At 30.4% G+C, this 26,266-nt stretch overlaps 5 protein-coding genes across 7 annotated transcripts; 2 read left to right on the top strand and 3 right to left on the bottom strand.

The window, feature by feature from the left end:
• Window positions 1–1,500: 1,500 nt before the first annotated feature.
• Glob1 (globin 1) lies at window positions 1,501–9,236 on the bottom strand. Its single transcript, XM_011499550.1, has 4 exons — window positions 8,787–9,236; window positions 6,298–6,453; window positions 4,736–4,961; window positions 1,501–1,833 (listed from the first exon to the last, which is right to left on the bottom strand). Exons 2-4 carry the CDS (start codon window positions 6,450–6,452, stop codon window positions 1,702–1,704), a joined length of 513 nt encoding a protein of 170 aa, XP_011497852.1. The 5' UTR covers window position 6,453; window positions 8,787–9,236; the 3' UTR covers window positions 1,501–1,701.
• Window positions 9,237–11,251: 2,015 nt separating this feature from the next.
• LOC105362189 (guanine nucleotide-binding protein subunit beta-like protein 1) lies at window positions 11,252–13,450 on the top strand. The gene is made up of 5 exons (XM_011499551.1): window positions 11,252–11,466; window positions 12,075–12,348; window positions 12,438–12,616; window positions 12,691–13,021; window positions 13,108–13,450. The coding sequence occupies exons 2-5, from the start codon at window positions 12,205–12,207 to the stop codon at window positions 13,408–13,410; spliced, it is 957 nt and encodes a 318-aa protein (XP_011497853.1). The 5' UTR covers window positions 11,252–11,466; window positions 12,075–12,204; the 3' UTR covers window positions 13,411–13,450.
• A 559-nt stretch (window positions 13,451–14,009) lies between these two features.
• On the bottom strand, window positions 14,010–14,938 carry Ubc7 (ubiquitin conjugating enzyme 7). The gene is made up of 4 exons (XM_011499552.1): window positions 14,779–14,938; window positions 14,624–14,705; window positions 14,372–14,490; window positions 14,010–14,296 (listed from the first exon to the last, which is right to left on the bottom strand). Exons 1-4 carry the CDS (start codon window positions 14,822–14,824, stop codon window positions 14,037–14,039), a joined length of 507 nt encoding a protein of 168 aa, XP_011497854.1. The 5' UTR covers window positions 14,825–14,938; the 3' UTR covers window positions 14,010–14,036.
• A 184-nt stretch (window positions 14,939–15,122) lies between these two features.
• On the bottom strand, window positions 15,123–18,138 carry LOC105362191 (MORF-related gene 15). 2 transcript variants are annotated; one of them, XM_011499553.1, is made up of 7 exons: window positions 18,073–18,138; window positions 16,536–16,569; window positions 16,340–16,457; window positions 15,968–16,270; window positions 15,667–15,885; window positions 15,420–15,592; window positions 15,123–15,325 (listed from the first exon to the last, which is right to left on the bottom strand). In XM_011499553.1, the coding sequence occupies exons 1-7, from the start codon at window positions 18,079–18,081 to the stop codon at window positions 15,156–15,158; spliced, it is 1,026 nt and encodes a 341-aa protein (XP_011497855.1). In that variant the 5' UTR covers window positions 18,082–18,138; the 3' UTR covers window positions 15,123–15,155. The 2 variants fall into 2 exon arrangements, with proteins under 2 accessions (XP_011497855.1, XP_011497856.1); XM_011499554.1 differs by lacking the exon at window positions 18,073–18,138 and adding an exon at window positions 17,452–17,468.
• Window positions 18,139–19,002: 864 nt separating this feature from the next.
• Window positions 19,003–25,456, top strand: LOC105362192 (zinc finger and SCAN domain-containing protein 2). Of its 2 annotated transcripts, none has more exons than XM_011499556.1 (4): window positions 19,003–19,312; window positions 20,109–20,507; window positions 20,614–21,588; window positions 23,009–25,456. In XM_011499556.1, the coding sequence occupies exons 1-4, from the start codon at window positions 19,172–19,174 to the stop codon at window positions 23,849–23,851; spliced, it is 2,358 nt and encodes a 785-aa protein (XP_011497858.1). In that variant the 5' UTR covers window positions 19,003–19,171; the 3' UTR covers window positions 23,852–25,456. The 2 variants fall into 2 exon arrangements, with proteins under 2 accessions (XP_011497858.1, XP_011497859.1); XM_011499557.1 differs by having other exon boundaries at window positions 23,012–25,456.
• The last annotated feature ends 810 nt before the right edge of the window (window positions 25,457–26,266 follow it).

Consider the following 26,266-nt stretch of genomic DNA (forward strand, 5'->3'; position numbering starts at 1 on the left):
AACGCTTTTCTAATTGCTACTATTCATTTTTCATAAAAATATAAAGCAACAAAACTTGCAAATATTTGTTTATATGTGCCATTTATCTATGTGTAATTTAAATAAATTAAAATTTAATTCAACCTCATTCTTAACATTCATTCGTTAAAATAATCATGGATGATATATAATCGTGTACAAAATTTTTTTATTATTAAGTCAATTAAAATTTATAAGACATGATTATTTTTTTACAAAAAAATTTGTATGTCATATTGATAAATAGTTGATATTACTTTCATGTAATTAAGCAATCATTCAAATATTTTTAATTAAAATCGTTTCATGAATGGCATATTTTTTCAAATTTTTTCAATATTTTCATTATTTTCAAAACATTTTATAATTAAATTTGCAAAATTTAATTATACATACATACATATATATATATATATATTCAATATTTGTTGATTAAAAATTTTAAATAGCATAATTGAAATAATAGTAAACTAATGAATCGATTGATTGTTTTTTTAAATAAAATGACGAGTGCGCATTAACGTTCTCTTTTCGTGCTCTGCTTGTCGAATGAAAATTATTACCCAAAAGATTTATACATATCTAGTAAAGTGCATTGACACTTATTATGTTACATGTGAACGTCTCTTGTACTTATGCTTTCGAACGACAAAAACGAAGCGAGTGATTTTGGCACGTAATGATAGAAAGATAGAAAATGGAAGATAGAGGGATGGATTGAGAAACGAGTAGAAGTAAATAAATGAAAGGAAAAGAAATTGTGTTGTACATGTGCTCAACCACGATTTGATCGATCGGATTATATGTTGGGGAGGCGCCTGCCACTACGAAATTGTCGTGTGCGAAGAAAACAATAAACTATATGCGCACAATAATCCTCACTCGTGAATTATCCTTTCATTTTACTCCTACGCAAATATTCTGTTATTCGAATTTCATTGAGTTTAATGCTGCATAACTTTATAAAATTTTCGATTCAAGTTTCTTAAAAATCTTTAATTAATGTAAAATTTTGAAAGGCATTTACATAGTAAATGCTGATCATTGCAAAGATACATAATTTCACTATAATATAAGTGATTACATATTTATTACAGAGAATTCGAAGTGTGAATTAAAATGATTTATTAAAAATTTAATAAACTAATTAAATAAGATCCTTCATTTTATTTCATCCAAACTTTTAGTCGGGTGTTTTGTTTGGTTTTGTAATATATTCTTAAGTATTAAAAATTAAAGTTATTTTTAAACTATTATACCGAGTGAAAGAATAAAGGCATTGCCTTTGAGCATAGATACAATTTTACGATCTAGAGATCAAAGGCATCGCAACTTACAAGAAATTAACCTTAAAAGTTCTATAGAATTTTTGAAATTCATTTACAAGCTTTTTTAATACAATCATGTATTCTAAATGGCGAAATACCTTACTGTTACTTTTAAAATTATAAATTACATTAACAATTCAATTTCAGAGCTCACATTATTCGATTAAATACCATTAAAATATTTATAACTACTTACGTATTAGTAAATCCGTAAAGTAGACTCAATCTCGAAACTCAAAAAATGATAAGTTTTACTTCCACTATAAGAATTATACAGAACAAGCGGGGACATAGAAAAGAAAAAGGCGAACAAAGAGACATACGTAAGTGCATGAACAAGGAATAAGGACCTGCATTACGTCGTGAAGGATTGAAATATGCCATCGATAACTGCATCTATCGTCTTACTCCAAGCCACCGATGTCTCGCACGTAAACTTTGCCCCCAACTTCTGTCGCAATACATCCAGTATTACATCCTTCAAATTCTGTAAAATATTAAAAGATAATGTCGTTGTAGAATTATATGCAATTGTATATTAAAGACGCAAGCGTCGTGATCGATCCAGTAAAACTATGTTTCGATTGAGTTAAAGATGAAAGGAAAGTGCCCTTTTCAACTGATCGAAGATTGCTTTCGATGCGTAAATTAACGGGAAACAACGCAAAGACTTGAATAATGAATTTTATTGATTAAGTTGGAAATTCATCATATGTCTAATTTAAAAATATTACTCTACTACTACTATGTTTTAATTTCATTTTTGCAATATCCTATATACCATATGGCACTACAACATGTGAAAATGAATAATAAAATACGTTCTTTGATAACTCGACTAAGTAACAAGTTATTTTTTAATTTTTAACGAAACGTTTTCGTAGATACTATAATTAAAGGTTTTTATTTGAAAATTCTAGTTAAGATTAAAAAAAAAAAACTCATTTCAATTTCTAAACTTTTCATCTGCGATTTCTTAAAAGTAGTTTTTTCCCCATTAATAATATAACTCTTATGCATTGTGGATTACATTTTACTCTCGATTATTCTTGGGCTTTTAAAATATTTTTTAAACCTTTACATTGTGCATAGCTACTGAATTTTATAAAAAACTTTTATATAGTTATTATTTACTATCAAACGATAGCAGAATAATACTGATTACATTTTTGTAATAAATTTATGATTTTTGTACAAAGTAATCAGATATGAAATATTAATGTTGTAAAAGTACATTTCCACAACAAATATCGTATTCGGATATAAGAAAATATTTTTAACTGCGTACGAAAATGTTAAAGTTAAAACGGTACTCGAGCCTCTTTTACTTTTGATAAAAGATCTATTGTTTTAGTAATTCAATATTTTAACAAAATTAAAGTAGGTCAATTTTAAATGATAAACTTCATTTGAAAATTTCGAAATTTACATAATTATTCGTTTGCTGATCATCGATTCACTAATCATAAAAATTTCCTCTTACATAAAATATAAACATAAGCCGTATAATTAATGGATTGCTAAAATTTGATGACAATATAAATTTCAGCCCTGGTTACGAAATCTCCACGGTAAAGCTCGTTAATTGCACTTGGCAAATCGTCTAAAACTACTCCGTGCATGAAATGGCAATGATTATCATTGGATTACGAGTCTCGTTGCCATGCGTAAACGGTGGAAATGGCCGAAAGAGCAGCGATGAGCTTAAATACGTGATGATCTCGCTTGCAAATCGAGAGTCAGACAACGCAGATGACGGACTCACAATGAAGAAATATTAATAGAAAACCCCAACTTACTGATTTTAACGTCTACATGCAAGATTGTACGTCAGACATTTCATTCTTTTTTTTTTTTTTTTTAATATTCATTGTCTTGAGGCTGGAAATTTTTTACCATTCTCATTCATATATACGTAACCAGAAGTGCAAGAACATTTTCTCTGAAGGATAGATATTAAATTTTTGTAGTAAAAGTAGCTACCTTCCAATTATTATTATTATTTAAATGGATTTTTTCTTTCTTAGATTAATTATATTTTTCATTTGACCTAATTAATATAAATATAACAAATAAACTAAATTCAAGTCTTGGCTTACGTTAAGACTTAAATCGGAAGTTTTGTTATTTATTGACAAGAAACTTAAGACACAATTTCTGAAAGTGGTAAGAATAAATTTCCGAATAAAAAAAATCTTACAAACAATAAAAATATTTACTAGTATAACTATAATGGTTAATCTAATTATTAAAATAGTTTTAATACAATTAGTTAATTAAAAAATAAAAACCATCGGTACATGTACATTTAAAATGATAAAATATTATTATTATATAAGGATTATTACATTGTCATTATTATCAATAACAGATATTAATCAGTTAATTTAGCAGTCTATCAAAGCTTATCAAACCATATAAATTTATACTATTTAACGAATCTGTCAAATAATCATTATATATTTTTATTACCAGATATTTAACAATAATTATATATTTAAATTAAATTAAAGATCGCAAGCAAAAAATTTTTAAATGATTAAAAAATTATTTCGATGCACAAATTAACAGTATTTAATGTATAAGCTAAAAAAAAATTGTAATAAAAGTAAAAAATACGTATGATATTTGAAATAGTATTGAAATATTGTATAAAAATAGTGTTCAAAAAAACTTTTTAAATGATAAGAATTTTTCCATTTTTACAACATTTAAATTACATTTCAAAAGAAAGCTTCTTGTTATATTTACAATAGTTACAATTACATATACATGTACTCAATTATTGAAAAAAATTGATTATTGTTTATAAACATTTTTTTTTTATTATAAAACATATGTCACATTAAAGACACGACGAGTAATTTGTTGATATTAATAGCTTTTATACGATATGCATCTTTCGACGTATTTGAACCCTTTTTATTTATTATTATTATTACAAATAATTATTTATATCAATAGGATCTAGCATCTACAATAAATCTTTTTCTAATATTATTTTTAGTCAAGGCTGAGATTGAGATCGTATAAAGAATAAAATAAATATTTCCATTATAAATAAAATACAGCATCTAATATTAATACATTAATTATACAAATTAATAAAAAAAAATTAATTAATAATATACTACTGTAGTTGTTGTTACTATACAATATTATATTCTTAAATGTAATCCCTCTTATAATACAAAAACACTTTTTACGAAGATATATTAAACAATCAGTCATAAATTTACGTAAATATGTATGAAAGCCTAATTCAATGATAAATAATGCATTTAAAAAGTCGTCGAACAGTGTTCGTACACGTGTGCGCGTGAATAAAATTGACATAGACTATTGACGTTATTTTATCATCGATTATTAATGGATATATCACTACTCACAAGAAACTGTTCCTTTGTCTGGCCACGTCTATGGTGTCGCTCGCCTATGCCAAGGAGATTTGCTTCCAGCAATGCGAGATCATTAATGGAATCAATGATATTGTTGAGTGCTGTCACGACGTTGAGGCAATGCGCTTGAAATTTCTTGTTAGCCGACAGCTCTTCCAATGCCACATCCTTGAATGCCGAAAAGAGCTTTTGGTACTCGGGATACTTCTTGAAGAAGCTTCACAGAAAAAACTCTTCAAGTATTGAGGAGCATATTTTTGCACTTTTCGCTATTTCCATAATATTCAATTAACCATAGTCAAATTCTTTAATTAAGTACAACTTCCACAATTGAAATGTGATTATTTATATAATTCACTTTCATAAATATTTTGAAAAACAATAATTGATAGATCTTCTATAGTAAAGCTGACATAAAATATCGATATATTCATCACAATATCTTCGATATTAATCAAGAAAATTAATCTAATAAATATGTCGATCGTTCTTATATTATTATATTAAATAAGCTTAAATTTTAAACTAAAAATATTTGTTTATAAACTTTATTTAATAATTTTAAAAAATTAGCAATTTACATAAGTCTATAAACTAAATAAATAAAATAATTTTACATAAAGGTATTTCACATAAATTTAGAAATTAATATTTAAGCTCGACACTATTTTAATGTACATGAGTATATTAAAAAAACTGAAGACAATTATAAAATATTAATGCTTTTTACTAAAGTTTTTAATACAAATTTTTAATACAATTTTTCTATACCACAATTTAATGTATTGTTCAAATATTAAAATAAAACCATTTCATTCTGAAAATTTATAAAATTCTTTAAAAACATAAAAAACATTACAGAAAATAATAAAATAGACAACCAATTAGAAAAAATAACATTATAAAGAATATAAAAGTTATTTTTGAATTTAATATACCTTTATTAGATAGTTAATACGTACAATTGAATATAAATTTCTCAATTATACAACAATCTATATATAAAATACTATATGTGATAAAACTTCATTGTGAAATATTCGATTATTAATGTAATTATATATATATATATATGTTTATACAACTTATACAATACTGCTTACAATCTCACAAAACATTGATAAACTATATTCATAAATATATGCCTTGAATATTAATATATATAAATTACTCAGCAATTTTTTTTATATTACAGTTAAAAACATTGAATATGGATACTTCGATCGTTAGACGTGTCAAGATTAACGATAAAGTTCCTGATAAAAAAAAAATAAATAAAAATACAGTGTCTTATTAGATGAATAATAATGTGAGACGTACGTGACAAAACAAGCACAGCTAATTAATATCGTAACAAACTTTTTACTTATTCCTGACCAACATAAACAACACGCCCACTGTATTTTATTTAAACAATACTCTCTAAACAATGTCTAGCATTTGGCCAACCATAATATTTACCGAATTCTCACTGTAATTCTCGTTTTATTTCCCTGAAAGCAATGTGCTTTGCAAATGTAGGTTTCGAGATAATAAATACACAATATACATACGCAATCATAATCGCCATGCCATTGACGATAGGATCTTTCCTAACAATGGCCCATGTATTCTGCACGAGCTTCTTTTGTCGAGCCGTCAATCCGATTCCAGGATCGACCGCACTATCGTTGCTCGAGGACCAAAAAAGACTCCCGGATGAACCCATTCTATAGGCACAATACCATTGGTTAATTTGGACAGTGATTTTATTTCCATAATTGCCAAGAAATGGCAACGGACCTAAGCACATTTAAATGGTCATTGCTAAGAAGGTGCGACAAGTTACGATGCATCAGTGCTCGATGCGTAAAACGTATTCTCAGTTGATTTAAGATGTTTGTTTCATTATTATATATCGAATGTAGTTGAAATAAATCTTATTTTAAGGATAGCGGCTTTAAAGAGTATATGAAATGCAATTTTATAAAATCACTGTTGGAGCATTTTTCATAGAGGAAAAAAGTGTAAATATCTTGGATACTTAGTACGCGTATATAGATATATAATGTAAAAGAGTATAGAACAAAAATTCATAGTAATTTTAAAGGAGAATAAGCGATAAGAAATATTGTGCAAGAAATTTTTTAATTTTTGAATTAGTGAAAGTAAAAAGCATGTAAAATAAAATAAAAACCTCTGTAGTTAAATGAAATGTACAACCAAAGGGAAATATGCGATATTTTTAAATGACAATTTTTTGTCATTTAAATGGTATTTTCAATAAAAGCAATTATTAAATGTTCTCATAATAAATAACTTACTAAAATGAAAATCGATGTAATTAAATGAATATCTATATTAAAATCGAGAAAATGCTCGGAACACGCAGAGAAGTGTAAATGATCAATTCCAAATGAGAAATAAAAAAAACTTCGCATAATTAATATAATGTTATATTAATAAAATTCTGTAGCTCTTAATATTTTAAGGATAATTATAATTAAATGCAGTAACACCATTTTATTTTATTTTTTTGTTATTTTTTATATGGGGTTGCATGACTCTGTTTATTTTCAAACAAATAAATATTTTCAAATATGTTTTCCATGTAAAATATTACATATTTTTCGTATTGATCTTCAACCAACAATGTTCTTTTTTCAGTTAATATTTCTCATTCCGAAATTTAATATATCAGTCGAAATCCAATGCCGCGACACATCAAATCCAACGAATTTATGACATAAATATAAGAAGCAAGAAATGAAAATCGAATAAAGTAATGCTTGATACAAGTGTACGATAAATTTTTAAGTAGAAAATAAAATCATGAGTGCATTACTGGAAATTACAATAAAACATTATACGATGGAGCTTATACGAGTGAAATAAATGTGTATTCGAATTACAGAACGCAGCTCATCAAAATCAGCGCACTTTCTTAATTAAAATTACTTTTTCGATTTTTCGACAACATATGAACGTAGATTTTAATTGCCTCTCATTGATTAGCGCAATCAACGATCACGTATACATATACTCTACAGCCCCATCGATTTCCTTCACAAAATTAAAATTGTTTATAATGCGCGCCCTCGAATTCTTGTCTCTTTGGCAATTTATTCTTGGCTTTAATAAAAGAAAAATATATAATGAAACGTGTAAATAAAATTACATTTAATTATCCTTATGTTGATGACTTTCTTGTTCGTTAAACGCTAATGAAAATTAAACGTTAGTGTAACAAACATTTCTGCTTTTCTTGCAGGCTCTGTCAGGCTATAATCGACGGTTACTACTAGGAAATTGTTCGTTTGGAAAAACTGTTTTCAAATCGCAGCACAAAATTTCGCTTAAAAGACATGATTGATAAAGTTATCGTTAAAAAAATTGCTGAACCTTACCAATCATATATATATGTATATATATATATATGATAATTATTTGTATTATGGACATATTTTATGATGAAAATAGAATTAATACAGTTTTTAATGTAACAATTCATGTTGAGAATAATTATCTCTCAATTTCGTAATGAAAAGCTCGAATAAAAGAACCAGAAGCAATCGACTATGAAATAGGATTAATATATTCTTTAAAGTGGCACAATCACATTTTGACAAGTAATATTTTCTTATTAAAGAATAATTTACATTTAAGCGACAAAAGAATTCTCTTTCTAAAAGAAACTGTAATTGCGCTACAAACAAAATTGTCTATATACATCTCGTCTATGATCACGTTACTAAATCAAATAATCATTTCTTTAGTAGACCATTTTAAATCTAATCACATGATAATTCAATTTATTAACAACTAATAATCCCATGTAATTACATTAAGGCCACAATGGAAATTTCGCTTGGATAAGTATAAAAAATAACTTTCATACAAAAGGTAATTATCATTTCTATCTTCATGATTCTGCATTCAATTTTAAAAATAAATATCGACTAAAATCATAAAATAAAATGTTGGCACTAAGCCTTTTATTATAGGAAAAGTTATTTCTAATCATTGGTCCATAAAAAGAAGAGCGCCTAAATGCGGTACTCACCCGCGTGACTGTGAGCTTCGCTGCGCTTTTAAGTAGAAAAATGACCCAATGCTCGGGCCGCTTATTCCTCGATACCTAGATCGACGTTCCCCGTAGTAGCTCCAGTGATGCTTCCAGGGTGTTGCGCACGATCTTCGTTAATCTTGTGAGCGTGTGGTCAACCCGACAGATAGACGGGTACTGTGCAGTGTGCACGCGGAGGCTCGGAGATACTCGGACAGTACGCGTGTGGGTGGGGGTGACGGATTGTATGGAAGAGGAGAGAAAGAAAAGCCGACGTCGAGAAGGTGGAACGACGAATGGTAGGTCGGAGCGACCAAGGTGAAGGAGATCGACAGGGTGCACAGGACGAGGATTTGCGCGACTACGATTAGCTAATCGAAAAAGCCAAAAAGCTTAACAAGATGACAGAAGATTTTAATGCCCGCAACATCGATAGGGAAGGGGAAATGACAAGCGCTCGCGCGTATGTGCTTGTTTGCGTGCGGATGGAAGGTTGAACGAAGGGAGAAGCAGAACAGCTAGAAGAAACAAGATTAGAAAGGAGAAAGAAGCGCGGAGTCAATTCTGTACCCTCCTCTCGATCGCTACAGCCTCGCTCCCCAAGTGTAACTAGACCTATTTTCATTCGCTACCCTCATCGTCGCTCCATACACGTACTTATGCACCCTTTCCGCAAGTTTCGCCTCGCGGTGGCGCGCGCGACCATCCGACTGCTTGTGGGAGCGATTAACGAAGCTCCACTTCCTCTTCTATTGCCATTTCAGTTAACAAAGGCAGGACATACTTGTTCTCCAGATCTTTAGCATTGTATGCTAAAAGAGCGAGAGGATTTGATTAATTCGGCTTTTATCTCATTCATTTCTTTGTTCATCAAACATATATTCTAATAGGTCTTTTGAAAAGCAGTCTAAATCAGCATTATTTTATCTATTTGACATGAAGTACGGTATCGAGTTCATTGGGTCCTACCTCACTGCCCACGTATACTTATAAATATTGTATTTATTTATTTATCCGTTTATTAATTTATCTGTTTATTTAGTTATACACACACTCATACATTTATTCGTGTATTTATATATATATATATATATATATATATATAGTACGGAACTGTAATTAATATATAAGTTTTAGAAAATAATAACATACATATAAATTATTTACCATCAAAATTATTACAATTATTTTGATTTTTAATACTGTAGATTAAGAATTTAAATACATTCTATCATGTTTCATATCCAACAATTACAATAAGATAATAAAATATTAGAGAAAATAGAAAGAACCGCAAAGTAAATTACTTTTGTTAAAGGTTCTCTAAATATATTCTATATAATTCCTAAAATAATAACTATATCAAACTAATCTTGAAAATTCTAGTATTTAATAGATTTTTTAAAACAAGTTTTAAATATTTAATATATACATTTTAAAATATCATGTTAAAAAATCAATACGTTAAAAACAAACCAGATTTTATATTGCATTAAATATTTTCAAAAATAAAAATGCTGTAGTAATATATTTCAATGCATTTTCAGCAAATAAAAGCTTAGGGATAATAATTTTTTACATTCCAAATAAATTTATCTAACATCAAAATAATTATTTGTCAAAGTCATAATAATTTCTATGAATAAATTAATTGTTTTAACAAAAACTACGCATATATATATATATATATATATATATATATATATATATATATATATTTACGTATCTATGTAGGCTCATCAATGTTAATGTACGTACCATAGTAATTGCACTGTAATAAAAATCTTTTTTTTTAAATATAATAAACAGTTGTTTAGAATTATTGGGAACAAAACACATGTACAAATATAAGAGTAAGGCAGAAGATATCAATTTATTTTCAGAAAATCAGAAACAGATAAGCTACTTGTACTACTAAAAAATTAAATGAATGCTAGTTGCTTACATGCTCCAGACGAAATAAGATGGAACATGACAAAACAAGATTAAACTGTAAGCTGCGAATCAATTTACCGAGCATACTATATGAACCATTAGTATGAGAATTTTTCTTCGTATAAAATGTTGTTCTTCAGATAAAACGAACCACGAGACGAAATATTTATCTAATATAATAACTAATTGACCTTGATTACATGCGAAAAATGTATAATTTAAGCATAAAAAAAGAAAGACCAAAGCCTCCCTACTCAACAACAATTCAATAGATTAGCAATCCGTATTATTAAGATATTTTCTCGCCAAAGTAAAGAAATTACTTTCCATTAATCGATCGACATACTACAACATTTCAAATATAGTTTAGCTCCAGCAAAATCGGCAAAATACGTGCCTAAATTCGAAAATAAGTGAGCTTAGAATGCACATGTGAATCTCCCGCGTGTGTCGCGAGTGGTTTAAAAATTGACTTAAGTCTCATGTGCATCATGGCAGAAAAATAAAGCCAATCAAATTGAAAAGCAAGTTGATATTACCGTGTGTGCTCGACTGCGCAACTCGAGGATCACGAAGTCGCTGAAATATTCTCAATTACGACGCAACAAGAAAACAAACCGTAAACAGCAGCGGAAGAAGACGGGAGGTGAAGCTGGCACATCTCCTTATATTTTAAACCACAAGAAAATATGGTTTGACATCATCGAAATTCGCCAAATATCGGCCGTGTAATATCAGTAGGGTTCGTTAACTATTTTTATTCAGTATCTTTTGTATATACTTGTCAAAAAAATTACATTAGAAGACGTGATTCAAGTTTTCGTTCTCAACGCATTCGAGTATTTATTTCATTAGTATACTCTCATAATTATTATTACAGTATAATTCATATTTCATAATTTTCTATACAGCTTAATTAATTTGAAAAATATAACAATTATAGAGCGAAACATGTGATGTCATGACGTATTGAATATAGTCAGTAACTTAAAAATTTGTTGTAGTTCATAATTTATAAATACGTATATAAATATTGACGTTGAACTCAATGTCATAACAATTTAATCACAAATCCAAGAATAAACAGTGATTATAATTTTAACAGTTGTATTGTATGACTAGTCGTTACTTAATTCTTTGTATAAATGAAAAATAAATGAAGAAACCTTAATGTTTACTTGTTTAAAAATTTATTCTTTTAATTAATTATTAATTTGTACCTAACTCTTGATTAGAAGAAAAAAAAAAACAAAAACAAAACAAATAATTTATTGAAGATTTATTTTGAATTATAAACCTTTAATATTTACCCACATATGTGATATACAAATGAAAATTTTCTTTCTCCAGAGTATCATCCAGTCCATCATTGTGCCATAAGCCTCCCGTCTTCTGCCAAACGTCAGTTTCATAGACATACATCTAAATAAAAGAACTAACTTTCAGGTGTTAATTAAAATACGGTTTCAAATAATTTACAATGGCAATCCTACCACCGGATCCCGTTTATATAATGAAGGGCGATATGGGCCCTATTCATAGTTTGCTATTTCGCATTTCACCTTATGTTGAACATATTTATGCTGGAACTGAAAGTGGAAGAGTACATATTTGGGACTTAAGAGTACAATAATTATTTCAATGCATAATAAATATGGAATCCTTAACTTATATTTAAAATCATTTTTAAAAGTTTCTTCTATTTTGTCTTAGAAAAATAGAGAATTATTAAAACTTAATGCCTCTAATGAGCCTTGCTTAGCCTTATGTACTATCGGAGACGAGTGTCTTATAACTCAAAGAAAAGGTGGAACAATTAATTTATGGAAATCTCAAGGTTCTAATTGGATAATAAATGAAACAATCAAAACAGACTATTGTGGCTTTTGTCGGTAAATATAACAACCTCCTTTTTAAAATTTCATCTTTTTTCTTATTTTATAAAATATCTAACATTGTCTTGTAGATTTCAAGTATCAACGGAAGATGCAATATATATACCGCTTAATGAATCGAGAGTTGGATTATTTTCATTAAAAACATTAAAAACGGAAATCGAATTGAGTCCAATTAGTCATTCAGAAGCAAATTTGTTTGGGCATGTTATGGCAATTAAACCTTGTATGGATGAATCAAAATATGCACTAATTACTTACGATGGCGGACAAATACTTTTGTGGGATATAAGATCAAAAAAAATCTTATCGTCGATAAAAATTGAGCAATGCCCTATGAATATTGATTTTAATACATCTTTAATGCATGGTATTATAGGAAGTCCAGCTGATTATTTACAAGTAAATATTTCTAATCAAGCGCCTAAAATAATTAAAAAATATTTTTAACACAATTTCTTGATAAATTTAATATTTTACATTTTTAGATATTTTCATTATCATCCGATAAAGAACTCACTGAAAGAACAAAATTGCCTTTAAAAAATCCAGGTATATCAGCTGTTGCAATCAGACCTGATGCAAAAGTTTTTAGTACTGGAGGATGGGATAGACGAATAAGAATTTTTTCATGGAAAACGCTAAGACCGCTTGTCGTTTTAGATCAGCATAAAGCCACTATCCATGATATAATTTACTCATCATGCAAAGTTGAAGCTTATAACAGCAAGTGTCTAATGGCAGTTGCTGGCAAAGATGGAAACATTTCCCTTTGGGATCTTTACAATTGATTGAATATAAAATAAATAAAAGATCATATTTTCTATATTATTCATTTTATATTATAAACATTAAAGAGAAAATACTTTATTATTGTAAATGGAAAATTAGGTTCAATTTATTAAATCAATATTTGAATATATAATTTCAAATATTATAACTTACACTTACTCGAGTAATGCATTAATTTTACATAAATACAACATGACTGTAAAATATGTATTAACGGTGAATTTCCATTATAATGAGTACTTCTCTTCCAAAAATTTACGCAAATAATCAATATTTATATTTATTCAAATTTTTTTGTTCGACAATGTTATATTATTTACATTATTTTTTAATTTATTGCAAAAAGTTTCAACTAATTATAAATTTATAAATATTCTAAGCATGCATTAAGTGTTGGGAAATTTTATCAAGTAGATACAAAGGTTTTGGTTTTGTTCAAATTCTATCATGAATTTAAACATGTTAAGGTTAAAAATGAAAAGAATTATATATAAAAATATTTACAATTTTAATTAACAAATAATTACAATCTTGTATTATGGAATTCTAAAAATTCAATTAATTAATTTTAATTTAATAAAATCATTCTAAAATTTCCATTTAAAATGTTCGATACTACAAAATATTATACAGGAAGATCAAGAGTCTTACGAACTAATCTTTGAGCTATTTTTTCAAATTCTGTTCTGTTTTCTCTCCACATTTTTGCTGCGTCAACATTTGCCCCGCTTTCATCATTTGGTTCTGCTAACATACTTACAACGCTCAATAAAATTTTTTCAACGCTTTGAACTGGACTCCATCTTTCGGCACTACTTTCGTATCCCATGGGATCATCACCAGGTGCGTGTAAAATACTGATACATACCCGACCATCTGAATATACTAGAATTCACAATAAATAGAAAATATCGTTTAATTATTACAAAGTCATTAATTAAATAAGTGCCTAAAACATACTGTTTGGATGAAAAATTTCACATGTAAACTGCATTTTAGGTGGGCTTAGAGGATAGTCGGGTGGAAAAACTAACTTTGCAGGAAAAACACCACCTTCGAAACAAGTACCTTCTGGTCCCCTACAGCAAAAATTACACTTATTGAAAGTTCTAAAGTTAAAAGTACGTATTATTGAGTTATATTTTATATTTAAGTTCAATTAACTTGTATTGAATACACTATGATAAATTGTATTTAAATATATTTTCATACGTAATTAAAGCTTCCCATTCAAAAAAATTTTCTTCGTTAACTGGCCCAGCTAATATTCCTTCAGGAGGATTTACAGTCAATTCTATAAATTTTTTTAATAGTATTTATTTGTAACATATTTATAATAAAGTTTTTTTATTTTATTTATATATTACGTTTATACTCAGCCATTAAACGTCTTAAGGCAGAGCCTGCCATCATTTAAAATTTTATAATTTAATAAAATCTAATTTCAATAGAAATAAAAAATTACAAATACTTATTGTCTGCACCCGAAATATAACAAAACTTTAGGTTATGTTCGAACTGTCTAACAGCTGATGATTTGTTAATTTTACGCGCGCTATATTCTATTCGAATAATTTTTAAAATAAAATTGTAAATGCTAATTAGGTTCTAAGATAATGAATAGACGATGATAATTAAAAAAACATTTTTATTCATTGACAAAACTTCAATAACTTATTTATAATTTAATAATTTTTAATAAAATTTCAAAATTGATAATTGTAGTGCCTATTTATAAATATTTTCAACTACACTTTCGATGATATTCTGGGGGTGCTGCTCCAAAATCTTGAAGACTAAAATAATCACTACTATTTTTATGCATGTACCTTAAGAAATCATGAATATGTGCAAGAAGTAATTGTATACTTTTTTCATCTAATGGAGTATATGATAACATGCTTCCAAGTTTCACTGCAAAATTAAGCACAAATTGTGTTTAAATCTTAGATGAATAAATAAAATTATCTGTCTATTAAGCAATTTCTAAAAGGCTAATAACTCATACCAAATAATCGTAATAAATGAAAAGCTCCATATATTTGACTGGCAGGTGTATTCACTTTTTCATTCATTATATCTCCATATTGTTGTCTTTCCCACCTGTACAAGAGCTGCGTTCCAAGCATAACATTGAAATATTCACGAAGGCCTCTTGTTACTTCGGAAAGGGCAACCTCCCTAATAAATATTGATTTAGTCAAAGATCACTTTCAAAATAATTAAAATAATTTCACTAAATTATTAAAACATACTTATTGGGTGTATTAGTTTTGCTCGAAGTTTTAAATTTTGTATAATCATCCAAAATTTTATCAACCGTATGCCTTGCAGGTAGAATTACTAATTTTCTTTGCCTACTAATTGCATCCCAATCATCAACAAGCCATGGTTTTAATTCATCGGGAATTTTAACTTTAATTTCAACTTTAGATAAAAATTGTTCTTCTGTTTCTACTGTAGGATCAATGCGGCTATACAAATATTTTATTTATTTATACTTATTATTTTAGCTTTTGTAATCAATCACTAAATATCTAAAATTAAGTGATTTACCTGCGTTTTCTTCTTGGTCCTTCTGATGATGAATCATTAGAAGTTGGCGTAACAGAACCACCATTTTTTTGATAGCGATTACTTAGCCTCTCGTTTGTGAGAGTCGGAGTACTAGATCTACTCTCTGAATCTTTATCTTTGCCTATTTCACGATTTTTTAAACTTACTTTAGACAGTGCACTGGATTTCTTTCCCTTCTGTGCAATTTGTTGAGCAGCGTGAGCTCTCTGAACGTCTTTCTGACGCTGAACATTTATTTCATTATATTTCAAAACCCTACTTTCAGGAACCCACTCGTCCCAGCTGTATGAATAAAAATTATTATTATCTTTCCTGTCGTAAAATTACCATAAAAATAATATGAAGTCTTACTTTTTATTCCATCCGGCATAATGTATAAGATATTTTACTTGTTTTTCTTTTGTAATATTTGTTTTTAAGCACTTAGCTTCATAAATTAGTGGACCATGGAAGCATAAAACGCGTTCGCCTGAAAATTTTAACGAATTTTTTTTTCATTATCTTTATAAATAATTTTATTGTATTAAACAAAATAAAATTAGCTCACCCTCTTGAAACTTGCAACTAGGTGTACCAGGCATCTTATAAAAATAATGTTAATATAAAATATTAATATAATTTAACACTTTGTACCATTTAAGTAATGACTAATAACTATTCATGTAACATAAATAAACATCGTGAGTAAGGTAAGGTGGCCATCTTGCAACCTAATGGCGGTAATATTTGTGAGCTAAATTAAAAAATATAATGAAAAATGTTGGTGTAAATACTGTTTGAAGTTTATTATTTATTTAAATGATAATAACATTTGAGTACTTTTGTATTCATTTTATTTCTAATTCCAAAATCCCGATTGTAGTCTACAGTGTCCCTTAAGCAAATAATCAAGTAGAATTATTCAATTGACAGTAAACTAACGTAAAATTTTTATAAGACAAAAAGTAAAAAAATACACTATATATACGCTTATGCGATAAAATATTTAATTAAGTAAAAATTGATTAGTTTTATGGATCTAATATAATCGAATGTAAGCGACAATTCAAAAATCCAATGCACTAAAAATTCTCTCCGAATTTTGAAATCAACATTTAAATCAATATTTACCGATTTGTTGATAAATAATTGTGCATCTGATTAAAAATGTATTGCTTATAAAACGTTCGTGCTGAACGTAAACAAAAATTGTTTATATACACATAATTAAAATATTCAACGCTAAAAATAAGTATAAGACGATGCTCAAAGCACTGCAATTTCAGCGCGTTTATCAATAATCGATAATAAAAATTAAAAAATATGTCCTTTAAAACATTGTTTATTACATTGATATTTGTAAAAATATTAGTATTTTACTATCCTCTTACTGTATCGCATCAGTTTTATGACTAAGCTTAAGAGGAAGAAAATAATAATGATGCTTCGCGTACGTTTGAATAATTACATTATGTAACACTTACGCCTCGGTACACTGACTCTCATTTGCCAATCGGTCATTTATGATATACAATGATATCATGCAAAATTTTATCTTAAAATTATTAACAAATGAAAATATGATTTTTTTTTGGCTTATAGCACGTAAATTTAAATGTGAATTAAATCCTTCTTAAATCCTGTTTTTATCCACTTAGCTCGTAATTTCATTCCTTCAAAAATTATAAAATTGGCCCGATAAATGACGAATGATCGTTTAGAGGAAGAAAAACAGTAACGCGAAACGTAAATCCTCTTCGTCGGCATAAGCATAACAAAGAAAATTAACAGAAGATGAGAGTGCACTTATATTTAATCGAAACAAAATAAACAAATAAAAATAAATAAATAACGATAGGAATCGAAGGGGATTAAAATTATACGAAATTGCTCATTTGCGGCGCTTATTTTCTTTCCTTATCTTTCTTCGTGTGACAACCCTTTCAAATATTAGATAGGTTACAAAAGACCAAAATACCATTACTCTCTCAATAACGATAACGAAGTTTTGACTTTGTTTTTTTTTTTTTTTGTTTTTTTTTTATTTTTATTTCAATTAAATCTTATATAACTAATAAAAAATACTGAGAGACTTGCATTCATACCTCATGCATCGTGTCTCTTGACTGGAATCGCGTCAACAATTCTGATATTGTAATGCTAATGCTACCGTATCTATCTCATACGTAAAGCGGCATCGAAAAAGGAATGAATGAAGAAAAAACGATAGAGTACAAACAATAGATGGTCCTTAAAAGTGATTCCACAATGATCTAGTGGCTGATTTTTTTCGAATCGTAATTGTCAATGTATCGGAGCTTAGGATTGGCTAGTTCGACCGTATGCGGCCAATTATGAGCTTTGACACACGAACTTATCGCACAATATTGTGAGATTATTCTAACGATAGGCACAAATGCGCTACTAAAAACAGCCGCAAAAAGTCGTCCCTCTCTCCTTCTCGCTCACGCACTCACTCACTCACACACGCGCGCACACACGCACAATCTCTCTCTCTCTCTCTCTCTCTCTCTTTCGGGCGCGCACGACCCAGCGTGCGGTACACGATATACACATACGCGAGTGCGCGCGCGCGCGCTCGCGAGAGTAAGATTTACGTGACAGGAACACTCGGTTTATGCTCGCACCAAGGCAAATAGCAGCGGCAGAAGAAGTAATATTCTCTTTCTCCGATCCACGACTAACCGGGAATAAAAGTAAAAGAGGCCGAGAGAGAGAGCGAGTGAGGTTGCCGAGCGCGGTCCACCCTGGCGCTGTCTTTGTCCTTCTGACAGCGTCGGCGATTCGGTCGGTGAGTGCGCGCCCATGAAAGCAGCCGCGACCTACGATGTGTTAAATCTACGATCAGCAGCCAGACGCACACGAGCGAGCCGCAGGCACGTATTCACCTAACACATCGGCACACGCACGCGGCGAACGACATCAGAGAGCGCGATTGCATTTTGCAAATGGCTGCGAGTCGTTATTGCAGGTTATTGCTAAGAGGTTCGACGCGCTGCCGATGTTACCGAAACTATTGAGGATAGCGGCGCGCCTCTGACTCCTCGCCGCGCTCAAGCCCGAGGCTCCTCGTTCCTTCGGCCCAAGACTGAATCCTGCGGGAGTAGCGATCGCACCAGACGGGATCAACGCTGTCGACGGCTCGCGTCGTATTTATATGATAGGCTGGCGTCCGAAGGCAATATGTCGGGATATCGGCGGGTTAATTATTACGAGCTTTGCCGGCTCTGTACCAGCAGCGAAGGCACCAAGATGAACATCTTTCTCGAGGAGGGACGCAGGCGTCAGCTTCAGACCAAAATACAGACGTACTTGCCTGTACAGGTGAGCCGGGTGTTTGTTTGTTTATTTTTCTTTTTGCTGGTTTTTTTTTTCTTTCTTTTTTTTTGTCTTTTTCTTTTTTCCCCTTTTGTATTACCACCAAGTATTTTTGTACGTACGTACAGAGATGCGCTTCAACTTGAACTTTTAAAGCTCAATTGCAGCATTGTTTTACAAACTCACTCTGTACGCACATTTGTTAATACCATCGTCCTTAATTAGCTTACGACTAATTTGACGTTTAACATATCTCCATTGATATGCCGATGTTCAATTTTATTTTATTTTAAACTTGTTGCTTCGGAATCGCTTTTGAAAGACTTGCAGTTTAAAAAAAAAAAATCCAATTGTAGAATACATGCTGTGGATCTAGACTCGTGACTTTTGCTTATAAATATTCATGTCGACTTAATTGAAATTTATTTTGTTTATTATTAAAATATTTTAACTCGTGAAATTATTCATTAATCCAATTTTATGCCTCTTGTGTACGCGTTTGCGTACGTGCGTATTTACTTGCTTATGTGTATGTGTACGCATGCGATATGTGGCCATGCATTTGCATACTCACGCGCACACGCGCGCACGTATACGTTACATGCTAATTTATCATTTTATTATCATTATACTCATTTTTTTCTTTTTTTTTAGGCGAGATATTTTTTATTTTTATCTAAGTGATACATTATTTAATTTTAACCTATAAATATATAGAGTTTCATTAAATTTACTTTTAAATATTTTTGTCATGCTTTTTCACTTTTAACATATTAACTGAATTTTATGTGGAATTTTTTAGGTTTTGGAAGAGGACTCGTTACCAAAAATTGTTTGTCTTGATTGTGTAAAAAAGTTAGAAAACTACATTGAATTTCGAGAAGCAGTTGTAAATGCGGAGGGTATGTTGGAGTCATACTTTACTTCGCTAAGATTTTCAGAAGACTTCTTGAAGGAAGGAAAAGTTTATGTAAAAAGTACGAAAGAAGAAAAACCAGTAATGGTAGAAGAGCCGCAAACGGAAGAAGATCCATTGAATACGGTAGAGAAAATAGTCCCGACTACCACGAGCGCTCAAATTCTCACGGACCAAACGCAATCGCATCCACAACAAGTACTCGTCAGTAATATAAATGCTTCAAATTTACAAATTATTAGCGGAGTGCAAGCTCGTGTACAACAGTATAAATGTGCAATGCAGGTTAGCAATTCTAAACATGTATTAAAATAAAATAGAAATAATTTTTTTATAATTTTCACAATGCCAGACGTAAGAGCCTAATAAATACATTTCTGTTTAATTTTAGATGCAATCTGGCAACGTTGCAGCAGCTGTAGTCGAAGCAGAAACTCACTACAGTTATCAGCAACAGACGTCTCAGCAAATACAGTCACAGCAAAATCAAACGCAAAATCAAATAATAGAGCAGTCGCAGTCTCAGCCCACTCAAATACAAGTGCAAAACCAAATACAGAGCCAAAATCAAATATCACAGCAACAGGTACAAACGCTGAGGCAGATGTCCCAGCAGCCATCGAATCAAGCTAGTCAAGTGAATCAACAAGTGAATCAGCAGGTCAATCAGCAAGTTAATCAACAACAAACACACGTAAATCAAGAGCAACAAAATCAAACTCAAATAACACAGCAGTTGCAACATCTACAGAGACAGCAACGAGAACAGTTTGAGAAGCAGAGACACATGCACCACATAGAAAAGCAGCAGCAGCAGCAACAACAACAGCAACAACAACAGCAACAACAGCAACAGCAACAACAACAACAACAACAACACATTCACGTTACGAATGTACAAGAACAACAACAGGCGGAGGTCCATCGAAGTAATATCATTCTCAAAACCGAAGATACCAATGAGCAACAACAAAGCCTTCAAAACGATCAGCAAAAGAACGAGGCAGTAGTGGTGAATCAACAGAACCAGCAGACTTTCACGACCGTCCAAGCGACACCCGAGGTCTTCCTGAGTCTGGGCTTCAAAGACGCCCTGACGACCCAAGTAACGCGCGAAGATCCCAAGGAACTAAAAGACTTCGTCAAGAGCTCGGAGGATGCCATGTCGCGCACGTCCATCAGCCATATATCAGAATTCCTGAGAATTCGCTCGGGTCCCGAGCAGCCTTCCCCGCTGGTCACAGTGAATCCCCAAGCGATATCACAGACAGCGCAGCGACAGGTGGCTTGTCGCGAGTGCGGCAAAACCTTCACTTCCATAAACCAAATGAACGGTCACGATTGCACGTCGCAACTGCTCAACGAGGTATTCAACCCAAATAATCCATCCTTGGTACGCTTTAGAGCTAGCGGCTGCTTAATATCGTTTATCACGTGTTTCTTTCATAATTAAATTCCCGCGGTATTATCCGTCTGCTCCGCAACACTTTACCGCCAACTTAATCTAACAAGGTTACGTTTTACGAGTGATTTGCGCATAAATGAGAGATTACTTTTCTTCTTTTTTTAAGCAGTGATAGCAAAGCCGAAAGCGTACTTTTGAACAATACGATTGGTTAAACAAAGTATTATGCGCTGCGCTAGAAATAAAAGAGAATTTTTTTTATAAACAATGCCTCTTGAAAAAATCATCGACATCTCTATATTTGAAAAAATATTTAAAGAAAGCAGGCAAGCATCTTCAAGTTCGTAATAATATGTTATTTTCGTAAAAGAAAATATGTTTAACAGCATTATAAGTTCTTGGATTTATTTCCGAGTTACTCGGAAAAAAAGTATAATTTAATATGCTTTTACAGTTATATATTATATAATCATATGAAAATTGATATCGTGATTATCACTAAAGACGATTTACAAGCACAGTAAATTCTAATTATTAACAAATGGATATTATTTATTTCAAATTCTGTATCTATTATCAAATATTTTACGGGAATAAAAGCGAAAAATTATTTTACTCTGTTTAAATGCATTGAAAAATAAAAAGCTCAACATTCGCTTCTGAACTGCTAAATATTATTAATAACATTAAAGTTTTATTACACAACGTAAGATGTTTTATATTTAAAAATATTGCCGACAAGATTATTCAATATATTGCTTAAGTTTTTAAATAATCTGCGCATTATAATTGAAATGAAAAAATCAGCTAAAATAATTCATATTTATAATTAAAATTAATCATTTAATTTAAAAACAATTTCAAGCAGTTATTACTTTGGAAATAATAGATGGTTATTATAATTTTAACTATTATTTTTCTTTTCTGCAAAATGAGGAGGGAGGGTATATATTTTATACATTGATATAAAAAAAAAAATAACAATCTATTACAATACAAGAAAATATTTTAATTATTAATTTTTTTTTATTTAACATTATAAGAAAATTCGCACTATCAACGAAAAATGAAATTACTATTTTGTCTCCCATTCTTTTATTTTCATACATTCGGTACTTTTATTATCATTGTTAGTGTTATTATTATTATCATCATCGTTATTATTATTTTGGTTATTGCAGCATTATATTAAATCTATTTATGTGCAAATAAAAGTAGATTAAATTAAAAAAAAAAAATTTTTTTTTAAAAATTAAAAAAAAAAACTGGGCTACCGAATGCATTTCTCGTTTACTCGTATATTCGTTGTAATAAATTAAAATATACTCCACAGAGATGATAGCCCATTTATTTGAGATTAAAAAAATTGATGATAAATAAGCAGGTGACGGAGATGAGCAGTGGCAGCATAAAGGAGGAGAACCCGGCGCACATGAATGGGCTTGGCAGTCCTTTCAACTGTGACGTTTGCAACAAACCCTTCAAACGAAAAGAGCACCTATTCCAGCACCGAAAACTTCACACGGGCGAGCGGCCCTACGTCTGCACCACATGTGCCAAGGCCTTTAGCAGGAAGGAGCACTTGGTGCGCCACCTTGTCTCTCATACCGGCCAAAAGATGCACGAATGCGAGGTGTGCGGCAAGAGCTTCTCGCGCAAGGACAATCTGCACAAGCATCGTAAGACCCACGGCATGTCGGGCCCTTACATATGCGAAACCTGCGGCAAGTCCTTCGTCGTCAAACACTATTACCTCATGCATCTGACGACCCACGCGCCGGCCGTCGTCGATGGTCTCAACTGCATTCAGGATCCGCTACCCTACAAGTGCGACATTTGTCACAAGGCATTCTCGGTAAAACAGTACCTCACCACACACAAGCTGAGGCACAGGTCTAAGAACAACAGTCACGCCCAGAACAACGGTGCCATACATCAGCAACATCAGCAGCAGCAACAGCAACAGCAGCAACAACAGGTGCAACAGGCGAACTCAAGCACCGAGCTCACCGTCACAAGGGACATTACCAGTGCCAGTATGAGCAACGGTACCGGGCACACCGCCAACGGCTCCGTCATCGAGATTCAGGGCGTTGTCGACAGAGCCGAGCAGCAACAGCAGCAGCAGCAACAACAACAACAACAACAACAACAACAACAACAACAACAGGGTGAATCCTTTGTTAGTAGTCACTACCAGGGCAACGTGTCGCAGTTTCAATGAGATAAGGGGAAGCGTGTCTATTACGTACTCCTGCCCAATGGAAACAATCATAAGATCGTCGTCGTTTAAGGGCTAGGGATACATAGATACGCTTCGAGATTTCACACACATACGCTTACCAAATGTCTGGTATAGTGTTTTCGTTTGCTAGGTAATATGTCCTTTTCGATTCGGCGTCCAACCTTCAACATTCATCAAAAACGTATTCGTATTCGCCTGTAGAATAAAAACGGTAATCAGGGAACTTGCGTACGATACGCTAACTTTCATAACTCAATCGAGCTATTTACAATTGCATTTGGGTTGGAAAGGAAAGTAAAAATTGAAAAACATAAAATGGGGGCGTATTCCGTAATTATCTCGGTTGCCGCGGAAGTGTTCGATGTTATCGCTTTGACTCGCGAGGGTTAACGTAACCAGCGTGAGGACAAACAAATTGGATGCTATAGTTACACCAATTATGGAATAGATTCGTGATTTTAGAGTGATTTCATTTGAAAGAAATTTTTAAAATTCCTTTATTTTGTTATTATCAGTATTTTTCGTGATAACAAAATTTTTGTAAGCGTAAGCTGAAGGTAAACAAATATTAATACCAATTTTGATACATATTTCCTTTATGTAGAGATGTAACATTTATATATAAACGAAATGGTGAAATTTGAACGGGTAAATATTTTTCTAGTTTTCTTTTTTCTTTGATATTTTTACACATCACAAATACCGAAATTACTATACCCAAATAAATAAAAAAAATTTCTTGTACCTTGGAAGGAAAATATTTATAATTAAATATGCTGTATTAAGGAAAGAAAAATATAACTTATTAGAGTAACATATAAAAACCACATTCATAAATTGTCGATTTTTAGTGTCTTAAGGGGATTCTATACATATAAAAGAGTAATATATATTTTAACAAATCTGTATTATAAACACGTGTTATAAAATAGGATAAATTAATATTTCCTGAAAATACATAGGGACTGTTTTATCTGAAACTGATGACAGACATATTGCTTTATCAATTTACATAAAACCGATACAAACACTTTAAACCAAGATTTAATTACACAAGCAGGAACTGTACATTTTTTACTGCAGAAATATACATTATAAACGTTATCAAAATATAAAGCTTAACAATGAAGTTGTAAAATAACAAATGGACATTTTATTTATTCGAAACTTGTGGAAATCTTGGTCTAAATGGTTATACATCGTTATATCTGATAGTGAACGGTTTTTAGTTTATAAAACTAAAAACTCAAGTTATAGCTGGTGCTATATCATGTTGTAATATATTTTTCCAGTATGCATACACGGAACGAAACGCTCCAACATTTTGCATTTTGAGTAAAATTACACATGATTTGTATTAATATTCGTAAAGCTTCAATTAAAATCCCTACAATTATATTAAACGAATAATGCCTATATTAATCTTAATTTATTATTTACATTAATATTCAGGGAGATGCCAAACGCATGTATACTTACATTTACGAATAAAATGTAAAATTACATCAGAGTCTAGTAATACTGTATAATCGTGTATCAACTTTGGTAAAAAAGAAAAAGAAAAAAAAGAAAATGTTCTCACTCCAAAACGATTTTTATAAAATTATAAAAAAACTATATTAAAATTATCTACTTGTAAATTTCAATATTCTTAATATTTAAATATAAAATTTTCGTGCGTCATTTCTTATGAATACGATAAAAGTAATTGTTTTAAGTTTATTTTTGTTATCTACAATGAAATAAATACTTTATTTTTTAAAATTACAGTAGAAAACTTTCTGAATAAGTATATTATGGTCTGTTAAGATTAATTTTTATTTAAATATATTTGTGAAGTTTAAGTATATTGTACATATTATTTGAATTGACATAGCATATTAAAATAATATTTTATAAACGAAAAACTTTATAAAATAATATGGCATTCTGGCATGTATAAAAGAAATTGAATGTTCTATTTGGCCATGAAATATAGAAACAAGTAGAAAAGCAATTATGAAAATGCTTACACTTTATGACTTAACTATTAATAAATATTGAAAATTGCAAGTTCACCTCTTAAGGTATTTTAAGGTTACTTTGGTAAAAAATAACTTTTGGCTTGCAATAGCTTCTTCCTTTGTACTCAACACATATTAGCGTACCAATCTGCCCGTAAATAATAATTATTTTTATGAATTTATTAACTATGTATAAGCGATTTATTAAGTTTTATCAGCCCCGTTTTCAGTGAATTGAATGAAAGAATTATTTACATTAAAGGTTGCGCGAGTTAAACGATTAAAAATGTAAGGCGCATATTTCTTAAAAACTAAGAACTGTTTCTATGAAACATTTGTTTTCAAGCCATTAAATTATTTTTTACTGAACTTTAGTGATTCTCTTCAAATA

The sequence above is a fragment of the Ceratosolen solmsi genome, unplaced genomic scaffold, assembly GCF_000503995.2.
Source record: "Ceratosolen solmsi marchali unplaced genomic scaffold, CerSol_1.0 scaffold35, whole genome shotgun sequence".
Lineage (NCBI taxonomy): Eukaryota > Metazoa > Arthropoda > Insecta > Hymenoptera > Agaonidae > Ceratosolen > Ceratosolen solmsi.

What these genes read in the sequence shown, in the direction of transcription:
- Glob1 (XM_011499550.1), bottom strand. Translation starts at nt 6,452, where the DNA reads ATGGGTTCATCCGGGAGTCTTTTTTGGTCCTCGAGCAACGATAGTGCG. An exon ending in GGCATGGCGATTATGATTGC is followed by an intron (nt 4,962 to 6,297) that starts GTATGTATATTG and finishes TTTTCTGTGAAG; the next exon opens with CTTCTTCAAGAAGTATCCCG. An exon ending in AGACAAAGGAACAGTTTCTT is followed by an intron (nt 1,834 to 4,735) that starts GTGAGTAGTGAT and finishes AATATTTTACAG; the next exon opens with AATTTGAAGGATGTAATACT.
- LOC105362189 (XM_011499551.1), top strand. Translation starts at nt 12,205, where the DNA reads ATGGCAATCCTACCACCGGATCCCGTTTATATAATGAAGGGCGATATG. An exon ending in TACATATTTGGGACTTAAGA is followed by an intron (nt 12,349 to 12,437) that starts GTACAATAATTA and finishes ATTTTGTCTTAG; the next exon opens with AAAAATAGAGAATTATTAAA. An exon ending in GTCCAGCTGATTATTTACAA is followed by an intron (nt 13,022 to 13,107) that starts GTAAATATTTCT and finishes TTACATTTTTAG; the next exon opens with ATATTTTCATTATCATCCGA.
- Ubc7 (XM_011499552.1), bottom strand. Translation starts at nt 14,824, where the DNA reads ATGATGGCAGGCTCTGCCTTAAGACGTTTAATGGCTGAGTATAAAC. An exon ending in TTTAATGGCTGAGTATAAAC is followed by an intron (nt 14,706 to 14,778) that starts GTAATATATAAA and finishes AAAAATTTATAG; the next exon opens with AATTGACTGTAAATCCTCCT. An exon ending in TGAAATTTTTCATCCAAACA is followed by an intron (nt 14,297 to 14,371) that starts GTATGTTTTAGG and finishes TGTGAATTCTAG; the next exon opens with TATATTCAGATGGTCGGGTA.
- LOC105362191 (XM_011499553.1), bottom strand. An exon ending in AAAACTAATACACCCAATAA is followed by an intron (nt 15,593 to 15,666) that starts GTATGTTTTAAT and finishes AATATTTATTAG; the next exon opens with GGAGGTTGCCCTTTCCGAAG. An exon ending in TCATTTATTACGATTATTTG is followed by an intron (nt 15,326 to 15,419) that starts GTATGAGTTATT and finishes TTAATTTTGCAG; the next exon opens with TGAAACTTGGAAGCATGTTA.
- LOC105362192 (XM_011499556.1), top strand. Translation starts at nt 19,172, where the DNA reads ATGTCGGGATATCGGCGGGTTAATTATTACGAGCTTTGCCGGCTCTGT. An exon ending in AGTATAAATGTGCAATGCAG is followed by an intron (nt 20,508 to 20,613) that starts GTTAGCAATTCT and finishes GTTTAATTTTAG; the next exon opens with ATGCAATCTGGCAACGTTGC. An exon ending in CGTCGCAACTGCTCAACGAG is followed by an intron (nt 21,589 to 23,008) that starts GTATTCAACCCA and finishes ATGATAAATAAG; the next exon opens with CAGGTGACGGAGATGAGCAG.